The 13616-nt window shown below is 44.9% G+C and overlaps 1 protein-coding gene across 6 annotated transcripts; it reads left to right on the forward strand.

Annotated features, from left to right (window-relative positions):
* Nucleotides 1–417: 417 nt before the first annotated feature.
* Nucleotides 418–13616, forward strand: LOC111951971 (protein NDNF). Of its 6 annotated transcripts, none has more exons than XM_023970356.2 (5): nucleotides 5929–7460; nucleotides 8254–8320; nucleotides 8406–8576; nucleotides 8680–9420; nucleotides 11549–13616. In XM_023970356.2, exons 4-5 carry the CDS (start codon nucleotides 9336–9338, stop codon nucleotides 12967–12969), a joined length of 1506 nt encoding a protein of 501 aa, XP_023826124.1. In that variant the 5' UTR covers nucleotides 5929–7460; nucleotides 8254–8320; nucleotides 8406–8576; nucleotides 8680–9335; the 3' UTR covers nucleotides 12970–13616. The 6 variants fall into 6 exon arrangements, with proteins under 6 accessions (XP_023826122.1, XP_023826123.1, XP_023826124.1 ...); XM_023970357.2 differs by having other exon boundaries at nucleotides 8494–8576; XM_023970354.2 differs by lacking the exons at nucleotides 5929–7460; nucleotides 8254–8320; nucleotides 8406–8576; nucleotides 8680–9420 and adding exons at nucleotides 418–919; nucleotides 4460–4670; nucleotides 5777–5901.

Below are 13616 nucleotides of genomic sequence, written 5' to 3' on the forward strand. Positions count from 1 at the left end.
TGGTATTTCAATGACATTGTCTTCTGTCTGTTAAGCCGTTATTCTTGTGTTCATAGTCAATTAGAGGAACTCTTGGCACCAAATCAAATGCCAGAACAAGATGTGATCTCATGCTCCCAGTTCATAATCAAGACAGATCTTATCAGATCCTCCAGCGAATGGTTAATGTGGGCAAGTTTTGTATCATCACCCTCTCCCCATCCTCTGCCATTGCTCCTGACAACCCCCCCCCCCCCCCCCCCCCCCCCCCCCCCCCCCCCCCCCCCCCCCCCCCCCCCCCCCCCCCCCCCCCCCCCCCCCCCCCCCCCCCCCCCCCCCCCCCCCCCCCCCCCCCCCCCCCCCCTTCTGCACACTCCCTCCACCACAACCCCCACTCTGCGACCTCACCATCCGTCCCCTCACTCTCACCCACTTACTCACTCAGTCACTCTCAGTCTGAACAGACACACACACACACACATTAACACTACACACGTGTCAACCTCTGTTCGATTTTTGCTACTCACTTGCCAGTGAGCTTGGAACAGGACTGGAGAATAGGAGAGAAAAAGAGGAGAAAAGAGGAGAGGAGAAGAGAGGAGAAGAGGAGAAGAGAGAGAAGCTTTACTCACGGACTGGCTGACATTCACATAACGATCACAGATCTTCTAGGACACGTACAGAGCAAGGCTCCACGTGTGACTGAGTGGGACCTGCAGATACCCAATACTGTGCCTTGGGACCTGAACACACACATTGGGAGTTGTGCTGTGGTAGCCAGACACCTATTAAAGCAGAGAGGCAAACCCCAAGGAAGGGAAGGGGGCGTCCAACAACAACCTGAGTGTTGACTCGAGCTCCTCCTCCCGTCCGTCTCTCATCCTCCTCTTGTCCATCTCTCCTCTCATCCTTCGTATTCTGCTCTGGAGTGCACTGTGAGGTAAGGACACGCATGTTGTCGTTGTCAAGTGCCTGTGTGTGCATCATCTTGAAATGTTCACATCGATAAACAAGCCTGGATGTTATTCAAACTTGATTTCTACATCAGAGCCTTTTTTTCTCTCAGTCTCAGGAGGTTGGAGAAAGCTATGTGGGGGTTTGGAGTACTTTGCATTTGTTGTCGGTGGGACAAATAGATGACGCAGATAGTGAAGCTTTTATGTAGTTCTTCTTGTTTTTATTTATATAATTTTCTACATAGCTTTCCTCTAAACCATTGTATGTTTGACTATGACTGCTTGCCTGTTAATCATTTGTCTGGCTGTCTCTCCGTCAGACTGCCTCGTTCTCTGTGTCTCTCTGTCGGCCTGTATCTCAGTCTGTTCCTCTAGTTCCCCAGAAGAGTTGTTAAGTGTGAATGTGTAGTGGGAAGTGATAGCAGAAGGAAAGAGGACCTATGCAATGAAGATCCAGCAAGAATGTGTGTGTGTGTGTGTGTGTGTGTGTGTGTGTGTGTGTGTGTGTGTGTGTGTGTGTGTGTGTGTGTGCGGTTGTGTGTGTGTGTGTGTGGTGTGTGTGTGTGTGTGTGTGTGTGTGTGTGTGTGTGTGTGGTGTGCGTGTGTGTGTGTGCGTGTGTGTGCGTATGCGTGTGCGTGCGTGTGCGTGCGTGTGTGTGTGTGTGTGTGTGCACATGTGTGTGTGTGTGGTGTGTGTGTGTGTTGACGTGTGTGCGTGTGCACATGTGTGTGTGTGTGACAGAGAGAGAGAAGGAGAGAAGAAAGAAGGGGTGGTAGATGTGAGGGAGAGCGAGAAGGCTAACACACTCATGACCACTAGCTATGTGGGTAGAAAAAACAGCCGTAAAATCTTATCAATCCAGCCTCCCCTACCCTCCACCTTCCCACCCCCTCGCCATACCATCGCACCCCCATGCCACTTTAATCTGTCCCTCCAACCATCTCACAGGGGCAGATGGGACCCCTGAGTCTAGGACAGAAGGCATTCTGACACCGTGTCCCTACTTGAACTTACAGTAGGACTGAGCACTCTAAACTGACTCCAGGCCTGTGTGCACCAAGACTGTCCAGTGAAGGCTGATTAGAGATAGTGGCTATACAAGAGAAAGTAGAAGGATTTATGTAAAATGTACATTTAGTGCTGAAAAACAAATGAACAGCGAGAAATAAAGGAAATTAGATCAGGAGCGACTTACTGTAAGAGAGACAGAAATGAGAGATGGACGGCAAAGCAAAGAGGAGACATAGATATATAAACTCAATGCCCTGTGTAAGCAGTGTATTTATAGAGCGCTTTGGTTAATTTCACTATGCTCTCTCTCTCTCTCTCTCCCTCTCTCTCTCTCTCTCTCTCTCTCTCTCTCTCCACTCTTAGAGAAAAAGGTGCTCTATAGAACCTAAAAGGGTTCTTAGGCTTTCCTCATAGGAGAACCCTTTGAACAACCCTTTTTCGTTCCAGGAAATACCCGTTTGGTTCCAAGTAGAACCGTTTTGGGCTCTAACTCTTTCCACAGAAGATTATATTTAGACCCCAAAAGGGTTCTACCTGGAACCAAAAGGGGATTTATCTGGAACCAAAAAGGGTTATCCTTTTGGCTGTAATTTGCTGAGGAGACGTATGCATATTTTATCAGCAGGCACATTTAGAGAAAAAACAAGTCTGAATGAGAGAGAGAAAGACACAGAGAGACAGAAAGAGAGAGAAGGGGTGTGTGAGAGAGAAGAGGACAGAGAGAGAAAAATAGAGAAGGGGACAGAGGGGGTGGGGGGGCAGAGGTCTGGTTTATAGTATGCATGTGGCACCAGTTATGAGCCCATTAGACATGGAGCAGTAAACACCACTTAGCTTAATTTGTGTGCCTTCTTCCATCACACTTTCTCTTATTTTCCTGTCACAGTCTCTCTCCATTTCTCATTCTCTATTACTCTGGACCCCATGTCCTTACCCTCCTCTCATTCTCTATTACTCTGGACCCCATGTCCTTCCCCTCATCTTATTCTCCATTACTCTGGACCCCATGTCCTTCCCCTCCTCTCATTCTCCATTACTCTGGACCCCATGTCCTTCCCCTCCTCTCATTCTCTATTACTCTGGACCCCATGTCCTTACCCTCCTCTCATTCTCTATTACTCTGGACCCCATGTCCTTCCCCTCCTCTCATTCTCCATTACTCTGGACCCCATGTCCTTCCCCTCCTCTCATTCTCCATTACTCTAGACCCCATGTCCTTCCCCTTCTCTCAATCCCTATTACTCTGGACCCATGTCCTTCCCCTTCTCTCAATCCCTATTACTCTGGACCCCATGTCCTTACCCTCCTCTCATTCTCTATTACTCTGGACCCCATGGGATTCCCCTTCTCTCATTCCCTATTACTCTGGACCCATGTACTTCACCTACTCTCATTCTCTATTACTCTGGACCCCATGTCTTTCCTGTCCTCTCATCCTCTATTACTCTAGACCCCATGTCCTTCCCCTTCTCTCATTCCCTATTACTCTGGACCCATGTCCTTCCCCTCCTCTCATTCCCTATTACTCTGGACCCATGTCCTTCCCCTACTCTCATTCTCTATTGCTCTGGATCCCATGTCCTTACACTCCTCTCATTTCTCTCATTACTCTCTCTCTCTCTCACTCCCCCTCCCTCTCTCATTTATCTTTCTCCCCATCTCCCTCCCTCTCTGTAAAAGCTTTATGGGTTTCTCACTCCTCTACTGAGATAATGAGATCCTCCGTACTTTGTAATGATGCAGCTGTTGTTGGTGTGGAACTTGGAGGTCCCAGGGCCTGATCAAGACTCAGATTCATCTGCCTAGTGCCTATGTACGATTGTCATCTGATCTGCAGGGCACAGCCTTGACGCTGACAAACACACGCCAACAAGAGGACGATTTTGAAGACTGTGACTTTGAACGAATGCATTTTCTCTCTGGAGACAAGAGCCAAGACCTGTAATCATATCTACAAATCATCACAACCGCGAGAACAGGACACAAAAAAAACATCCCAATCTGAAAACGGTTTCAAAGTTCTTGCAGCTTTGTCTGCTTTTGTCAAAATAATCTGTATTCCAATTGGATTATACTAAAGCACCTCCAGGTGTTGTTTACGTCAATCCAAAGTAAATTGGCTGCTTTTCTCCGATAACATGGGATGTAAAGACCATGAAAACATACCCTATATTTAGAGAACAAACCCATTTGAACTACCTTACTATAAATAGAGATATACAGTAAATTCAAAGGAATCCACTTCTGAGTGATATTTGCAATCCACTTCACACTTTGAAAGTCGTAAAATTAGGGATTTTTCACCAAGTGTCAAGCTGCGCCATACAGATCCAGAGTATTATAGCAAGACAGTTTGCTTTCCTGCATGAATAATTCTGTGTGAACAGCGGAAATGTTACCTCATATTAATGAATCATCTGCTGCTAGACCTCTTTAGTACTTGATGAATGGTAGGAGCAGAACTACGTGATGGAACTGATGGATGCTTTTTACCTTTCCCCTGTTCTTTCAGTTCCTGGGGGACGGCATAGTGGTGTCCGAGTGTGAATGATGGCAGCGATGGCCTGGTATCTCTGCCTGGCCGTGTCTCTCCTCTGTGGCACCCCCTGGCCCCAAGGACACTCAGCTCTGGCTCCTGAGAACGAGGTGCCACTCCGCCCCACCGCCTGGCTGCCTGATGGAAAGGTCACCACCATACATCTGCCCAAAGGACGCACCCGGAGGTACAGCACAGAGACCCCATCAGGGGAGGTGGATAGTATTGCACACTAAATGTTTATGTTCCATGTCCTGGACATAGATTGAAATACTTAAGAGAGGCCTCTGTTGAATATCCTGTCTTTGTCCAACTTTATACTGTCACTACAAAGGGCTATAATTACAAGTTACCTACATGTTGATTTCCTGTGTAATTCTTCATGGGTTTGAGCAACAACAATGATAGCCTTAATCTTAATAGCCATTCCTTTAGTTGTTGGAAAGGCAGCGGTTCAGTGCTGTGGCCCCATGGGCAGGAAGAGCAGCCCACTTGGCCCAGGCTCTGCTGATCAGTGCCAGTTGTAGAGCTCTAACACTGGGAGCTGTAAATTGGAATATGGGCATCCGTGTGAGCTGCAGTCTGTCCATTGATGCATTTGTGCATAATGAAACAAAATGTTTAGAAAATGAGAAAAAAATCTGCTAATGATGATTCTAATGAATCAATCAATTAAACCAAGTATTACCCTTCACAACTTTAGCATGGCACAGCTGTTGAGAAACAGCAGCACAGTAGCAGTTGATCCAGAACATACATGTAAAAGAAGGACGATACTTTTCAAAGGGCAAAGTAAATATTCTGGAGGCTGTGATAACATAGAGGTCAATTACATTACGTCTCGATATTGAATGACTCACCTTGATGAGTGATGTTGGTGACAGTACAAAGACGATCAAATAAGGATGTCAGAATCAGTCGGTGATAATGATGTAATGGTCAGTTGGTGAGTTTGAATCTAATTCTATTGTGAAGATGAACAATAAGCTTGTAGAAGGAGACTATAATGTCTAAGCACATAGATGTGGTGGGTCTAATGTGGAGATGTGAGCAAAGAGATCTCTATCTGTACAGCACAGGTCCATGGAAGCTCATCACAGATTGTTAGGTGACCTCTCCTTGTTAACTGTATGGGTTTATCAGTGTATGGAGAAAAAAGCTGATGGACATTTTGTACATTTTTTTAATGCTTTGGTGGCTACATGTTACAGTACCTTTCTAAGTGTGGGACGAAAAAGGCATGAAAACATTTGAAGTGGAATCCCTTTTTGTGTGGTACCTATCTTCGTGCAGGCTGTACTTCACACTGAAGAAGAAGGTTGCGATGATGTCTGTGACCGTCAGTCCCTGTGACCTCCCCATCGAGTGGACCCTTGAAGCCCGAACCCTGAAGGACAAACCGCCTAAGAGTCTGCACTGTGAGTGTGAAACACTGATAGACAATAAAAGCAATTACACACAACACCCTCTCACATGTCATTTCTATTCATATCAATTCGGTTTCATTACACCACAATCCAATTCAAACTGGAGACATTTATTTTTGACATAGTGGCCATTAAAAGACTAACCCTGGTCATAAATGTCTACAAGATAGGAGAGACTTAATCAATCCATTGGTCTTGTTCTCTCTTTCCACATCTCTGTTTTCCTCTCTCCCTCTCTCTTACTCACACACACAGTACTGAGCCCAGGATACTGAATAAAACCGGTTTAGTTTATCACTGGACAATCTTTCCAAGCATTTTACCTTTTGCTTTCTTTAATTTCAAAGCAAGAAGGACAGTAATATATCTAAATGGCACACTTTTTTCCTGAATGTAAGAGAGATTAGACTGAAGTATTGCCAGTACTTGAGAATGAGAGAGTTAAAACATTTGCCATTTCAAATAAGACATACACTGAGAGCGAAATAGATAGGTTTGTACAGAACGGCATGCAAGTTCTACCCTGTACAGTATAAACTGAAATTCAGCTTAAGTTAGACCTTTAGCATTCTATTGAAAATGTATCATATTCACGCCCAAGATCAGACTCTGCAGTTTTTATTTGTGATGCTATGGGCTAAGTGAAACCAGAAATAGAGCATATCTGGTGAAAACCTCTTCAAGAGTTGCAAAGATATAACTTGAGTGACAAAATAAAGAACAGATAAATCTAAGCTACATAACTACATTCATTTAAATGTTATAATAATCTATGGTTGTGCATTAAAAAAAAAAGATTTTGTGCATCGAAACACAAAAGTTGCCTTTTTAGGCCAGCAATGAACATCCACCATGACCCTCACCAGCCTGCTTAGTTAAAATCAGTGGGTATTTTAGATGGACAGACAGCTTTATGAAGTTAACAGTGACACATACACTGAGTGTGCAAAACATGAGTATTTTTCTGAGGGCAAAGGGGGGTGTAACTCAATACTATGAAGCCGTTCCTAATGTTTTGTCCACTCAGTGTAAATCATTCAGTGTGTGAACCCAAGGCTTCCCAACCTCTGCCTAAATTATTCAGTTAGATTGTGTAACATTTGGTACCCTTTCATTTCCGTAATAAAAAGTAACTGCCCTTAAGAACCCAGGAATCCCTTTGAAAACAGTATGTGTGGGATTGATGTCAGAAACATTTATTCTAGTGTCAAAATTGAATAAAAAGTGTACATTGGATACATTTGGTAATAAAGTCAGTATCGTCTAAAACGGAGTTTGGAACCTCCGTGTTTCACAAGGAGTAAATTAAGGTTGGGTTTGGATTACGATGTCAACATATCATGCCCCCTTTTTCCAAGCTCCACGTGCACAACGCCCCTCCCTTCCATGAATGTGGCTTCATTATTTCATCGCCCTCAACGCGTTCTAAAAATCACGGCGTGAAAAGACCAATACGGATTGCACAGCCAACAACTATGGTTTGCATGCCCTGCAGAAGGACCCTATCACGCAGAATAGGTGGTTGGAGTTTATTGCGGTCTCCAGTGGTGGTGAGTATACCCGTAGCTAGACCATAGACTGAAGGTGATGTATATTTTGATCATCATTATCACTGTGATCTCTAGCATAGCTGACTTTAGCTAACTAGTTAGGTACCAAGCTAACGTTAGCCTACCTCAATACAACTCGGATTTGGCTTGGAAACACGATAACATTTCAAAAGAAGGCAAATAATTAGTAGCAACACCTTTTGTAATGATTCTGATGTCACCAGATAGCCAGCCAACTAATATTGAGGAAACCACCATATTTTAGCTAGCTAACGTTAGCATTGCTAGCTATCTTTGACGAACTTTTCTAGTAACAGTAATGACAACATTGGCATCTCCCTAAAGTAAATTTGATGACATCATAATATGGCAAAGTTGTTTCCTAATAATTATTTGCGTACTTTAACAATGTCGTCATATTTCCATGCAGCTCTAAATTAGTGTAATTTAGACGAAACTGTCACATTAGCCTCCGAGGCGAGATGCAACCCTTGTAGGGCACAAATAGATACTGAATGCAGCTAGTTATGGTGGTACTAGCTAACTCATGTCTGACAACAACAGTGTAGTGACTAGCAGCAACAAACTCAAACCAACCCAGGGCCATAGCAAAATATGTCATAGTTGGTTGCATAGTGTAACGGCATCACTGCCCTGAATCTGATCCAATCTGGAGCCAGTCAGTTTACATCTGTAAAACATAGAATTACGATCCAAATGAAATTACGTTATTTTTTGAGCTCTGTTTATAATTGAGGGATGATGATAATCCTTGACCCTGTTTTTCTGTTAGATAAAGTGCACAGTTGGGTGCCAGACTGATCCCCTGGTCATGAATGGACCTACCAAAAGGAGCAAAGGTGGGTATCATAAAATGTCCAGCAATTTGATTGCAATGGTTTAGAGACCTCCAAAAATAATTTAGTTCACTTGTTATTTTCACAGCTTGTGAGGTAAGACCTCAGATAAAAGTTGTCATGCGACACAATTACTCGTGACACCTATGTTGCCATTCTCCCTCAACGATGAAAAGGACACGCCATCATGAGGCCTCTGATAGTGGCCCGCGTTACTGGACTGATGACACAGTCGGCTTCATCAACAACGACAGGGAATGTGTGTTATGTGAAAAGTTGTATTAAAAAATACACGGCTGGATAAACTAGTAGGCTAATTCCCCAGCCAAGCAAATACAATTAGTAGAGACATTTTGATTAAGTGCATTAGCAAAAAGCTTTGTCCTTTCTTTAGAACAAAATGCAATTTACTACTTGGCTGTCTATTATATCACCCTGTCACAGGCCCTCCCTGTCAACACAACCTCATAAGATTGCCTGCTACAGTTGTTCGAGAGCTGTCCAGTTTACAGCCAAACATGCAGCATAGAGAAGACCAACAAGGGGGCCCTCATCAGCATCATGCAGACATGCCCTGGCTGTGAGCATTCCTATGAATGGAACAGTCAATCACATGTTGGCAAGTATCTGGTTAGCAACCTTCACCTATCGGCGGCAACTGCTTTCACAGGGTCACCTTCTGTACAAATACAGAAGGTAACTTATTTCATTACTTTGATACATTTGATAACCCAATTGTGAAACATAATTTATGTAAACTGATATTATTTGTTGCTTATTTTCTAATTCTTAGATGCATGTAGTGTCCAGGGCATAACCTAGCCTGGTGGAACCAGCCTGATCGCTGTTTTCATCATTGTACTTCACTTCACATTTGATGATATCTGAAGTGAAATAGAAAGGTGAACGCAGTGATCAGGTTGGTTCCACCAGGCAAGTCATAACCACCATTGATAATGTAATCGTGTGTGACCAACCAGTATCTTTGATATGGGGCCAGGAGCTGTTCTATGCTACTATGCCCATCAATAGGGCTCTGGCAAAGACCTCGCTTCACCTCTTGCCTGCTCACCAACGGTCGTCGATGGCAAGACCAGACTCACGTAGGTTTAGTCTGACCTGTTCAGACTTCTACATAGTACCCTTTTGTGTGTCAGATGTGACCTATGTGTTCACAGAAACATGTATGGAGCCAGCTCATGTAGACTTGCAAGATTATGTGATGAAGTCCAGACAGGCTTGATACTGATGTTTTTGAATGGAGACCTGGCACTCAGCATTAAAATGTAACTAGACACAACTTATTTGTATTGTCTTTTTTGTTTGTTATTTAATGCTATCAGTCAATATGGGGAGAGAGAAACCTTGTGTATTGTGCACTGTGATCATGGAACTCCTGTTATATACAGTACAACACACAGGAAGGTATGACTATACTTGACATGTTTGCCAAGGTAACCCCATTACCACCAGACAAAATACCAATAGGCACAGTATCCGTTTCGCCTGGGAATGACAATGAAAGGTGTACATTGTTATGTTAGCTGAACACTGCTTCTATGGCAGTGGTATTAAAACTTTTTCAGCGGGGACACCCGCTGCCGACCCCATCTCACCCCAAATCTAATGACAACCTTAACAATCTGTAAAATTTGATTTTCACAACAACAAATAACAAAATTGAGAACTGTTGCATACATTTACTCAATTGTATTTTTCAAATGATCTTCCTCAGGAAGGTTTGTATATTGTCCCATACAATAATCTGTACTCTGAATGTTTTATTTGTTATGTGAAGGGTTGTTTATTCTACATGGGCCTGTTACTACATATGAAAATGATCAAAACTCTTAGTTTAGAATATCTACATAAATTCAGCAATTGCATTCTTCCCATGTCACTCTGTAGGATACTGACCTATTCAAAACTTCCTCCAACATCTGACCATACATCTGCCTGTAGTTATTGAACTCAACCTGCAGGAGGTTTGGTGTGATTGAGTTTGGGGGAAACGGCTGCGGGCAAGGTTCTGTCAGATGGGTGTCTTGGTGGTGGAAAGGATACACCCACATCAAATGACACCTCCAAGCCAACTCATGTTTGGCTTCTGTCATGGCCGTCATCAATCACATTTATTTATAAAGCCCTTATTACATCAGCGGTTGTCACAAAGTGCTTATACAGAAACGCAGCCTAAAAACACAAAGAGCAAGCAATGCAGATGTAGAAGCACAGTGGTTAGGAAAACCTCCCAAGAAAGGCAGGAACTTACAAAGAAACCTAGAGAGGAACCAGGCTCTGAGGGATGGACAGTCCTCTGGCTGTGCCGGGTGGAGATTATAAGAGTACATGGCTATTAATGCCAGATCGTTTTTCAAGATGTTCAAATGTTCATAGATGACCAGCAGGGTCAAATAATAATCCCAGTGGTTATAGAGGGTGCAACAGGTCAGCACCTCAGGAGTAAATGTCAGTTGGCTTTTCATAGCTGAGCATTCAGAGGTCGAGACAGCAGGTGCAGTAGATTTTGGGGGGGTTCAAAACAGCAGGTCCTGGACAAGGTGCGTCCGGTGAGAGAGATGGGAGAATTAGAGGGAGCATACCTAAGATCACACAAGACACCAGATAAGACAGGAGAATTACACCAGATAGGACAGACTGACCCTTGCCCCCCAGCACATAGCCTACTGTAGCATTGATACTGGAGACTGCGAGGAGGGGGTCGGGGGAAACTGTGGCCCCTTCAGGCAGGATATAACCCCACCCACTTTTCCAAAGCACAGCCCACACCAAAGTGATATCACTAACTTAGTACCCTGAGACAAGGCAGAGTAAAGCCCACAAAGTTCTTCCCCACCGCATGAGCCAAAGGGGACGCAAAACCGGACAAAAAGATCACATCAGTGACTCAATGCCGCCAGCATTTCTTGAGGCGCAAGCCAAAAACCTAGGCCAAATCAGCAGGTGCAGTTCTCCTTTATGTCAGGAGAAACTGTAAATGCTTATGGTGAAAAGGGGTTCATATGAATAAGGTAAACTCTTTTTAGCACTTCATTGATTATAGTTGAGTACTGTATGAATTAAAAGTAATCAAGATACATATTGAACTGTAAGACTCTTCAATGACTGTGAGAGCATGTTCTGTCTAGTTAGTGTAAGTCTGTGTGTGGCACTGTGTGCATGTGTGAGGCAGAATATTCATGACCTGTGGCTTAACTGTTTTCTGCACAGGGAGTACCAAGAAGAGTATGCCAGAGGTGTGGTGGAGAGGACCTGGAACTGAAGCCAAGATACACACCTACACTGGCAACGCCATGAACACCTACACAGGTCCTTCGTACGCCCCAGCATCTATCTACATCCTCAGGCTGCGGTCCAAGGATCAGGACACCAGGGCTACTGTGTACCTCCATGAGGGCTCTGGGATCTCCTGGGCCTTTCCACAGCTTCCCTCTGACTCCCGTGTCCACACCTTGGGTGTAGGAATGACCAGTGTCACCCTCAGCTGGGCCCCCAGCGCCTCCCTCAAAAGGCTGCACACCCAACGCAGCTATGACTACTGTGTCCTCGTAAATCGCAAACACAACTACCGCAACCTTTGTGCCGCCCAGGAGGGCATCAGGAAGGAGCGGGAGAAAGACAAGAAAAGGGAGAAGAAGGACAAACAGAGGAAAGTAACTGTGTGGCCGATTCTCAAAGACTGGTGGTGGCAGCAGTGGGATGCTGACACTGAGCTCCGGTCACCCGCTGCGCTCCGTGACGACTATGGTCATCTCCAATGTGTTTGTAAGGGAACAGAGAGCGTGTGCACTGTCTCTGAGCTCGTCCCTGACACGCAATACTACTTTGACGTATTTTTGATTGACAGGCTAAATGGAACCAGTGCCGCATATACTGGAACATTCGCTCAAACACACGAGGAGGCCCGACCAGCTATCACACCACTCAGGGAAGGGGAGCTCCGGTGGGTGACCTTCCGGGATGGAGGCTCAACCTCTGGGGAGTTCTTTAGCTTCCGCCCCCGGGGCTGGCAACAGAGTGGCCTGCTCACTCTACAGAGCTGCGGAAGCAGTGAGAAGATCAACATCACCGTTTCCAGCAAGGGCAAAGAGCTGAGCTCCCAGGCTGTGGGAGAAGACCTGTCTCAGATCTGGCTCCAGGGCAGCCTTTCCTACCTCATCCACTTGGAGAAAGAGGGAACGGCGGCTCCCAGACAAGCTGCTCCAGGAGTACTGAAGGCCTCTGTTAAGATGCAGGCGTCCTCCACTTACCATCGTCAAGGGATACCTTCGCTCCCCTCCACTCTGCAGATAAAGTCTTTCAACAGGCTCAGGAGCTGTGAATCTGTCACCCTGGCCTGGATGGGCACAGAGGAGAGGAGCCTTTACTGCGTGTACCGCCAGAGGCTGGGTAAAGGGGGGGGTAAGAAGGGAGGCACGGCACCCTGCCTGGGGCCTGAGTCACGGTCGGACACTGAGAGGGTCCTGTGTAAATACTTCCAGGAGCTCAACCCTCGACGGGCTGTCACGACAGCCGTGATCGGAGGCCTGGAGCCTGGGGTGGCCTACATATTTGATGTCTATCTAATGAGACGCTGGGGGATCCCCATAAAGTACAGCAGCAAGACAGTAAGAACCAGGAAGGAGTGCTGAGCTGCTGCCCACTCCTAGTCTCAGTCTGCAGCAGCAATGGACTTAACAAAGAGGTGATTTAAAAAGACTTACCATGACAAAGTCATTCTACTACGAGGGAGACTGTTACGAAATGTGGTACTCCCTCTGAAGAGTGGTCACATTTGAACACTGGTACTCATGGATTGGGTAGGAGTAGCAGAGGGGCGACTGCACACCAGCAAAATTAATTCCATTTCAGTAACCTGTGCTTTTTGTCTTTTTGTTTATAGTTGTTGATGATGTGCCAGTTGTCCAGGTACTAATTGTGTGACTGAGTACAAAGGAGGATATACGTTTTTGATTAATACAAATTTTCAGTGAAGACTGTGCCAAGAAATATGCAACAGAAGCAGATAGAGATTTGATTATACTTTGCAATGGGGAGAGAGAACTTATGGCAAGAACCTACAGTATATATTTAGTGCTGCATTGTTTTGTTTCAATATTCTACAGGCTTAAAACACAGATAGGGTAATCTATTGATGCTTAGCGCAAAGTCAATGTGTATCTTGTGTTCTGCTTTCGCATGAAGTAGATCAAATTTGTTAGCGACTAGCTTCATTGTCGTTGATGTATTGTTGTGCTATACTTCAAATACACCAATAAACACACATTAGGTATCTGTA

This window comes from Salvelinus sp. IW2-2015, linkage group LG25, assembly GCF_002910315.2.
Source record: "Salvelinus sp. IW2-2015 linkage group LG25, ASM291031v2, whole genome shotgun sequence".
Lineage (NCBI taxonomy): Eukaryota > Metazoa > Chordata > Actinopteri > Salmoniformes > Salmonidae > Salvelinus > Salvelinus sp. IW2-2015.

What these genes read in the sequence shown, in the direction of transcription:
- LOC111951971 (XM_023970354.2), top strand. Translation starts at nt 4,495, where the DNA reads ATGATGGCAGCGATGGCCTGGTATCTCTGCCTGGCCGTGTCTCTCCTC. An exon ending in CCCAAAGGACGCACCCGGAG is followed by an intron (nt 4,671 to 5,776) that starts GTACAGCACAGA and finishes ATCTTCGTGCAG; the next exon opens with GCTGTACTTCACACTGAAGA. An exon ending in ACCGCCTAAGAGTCTGCACT is followed by an intron (nt 5,902 to 11,548) that starts GTGAGTGTGAAA and finishes TTTTCTGCACAG; the next exon opens with GGAGTACCAAGAAGAGTATG.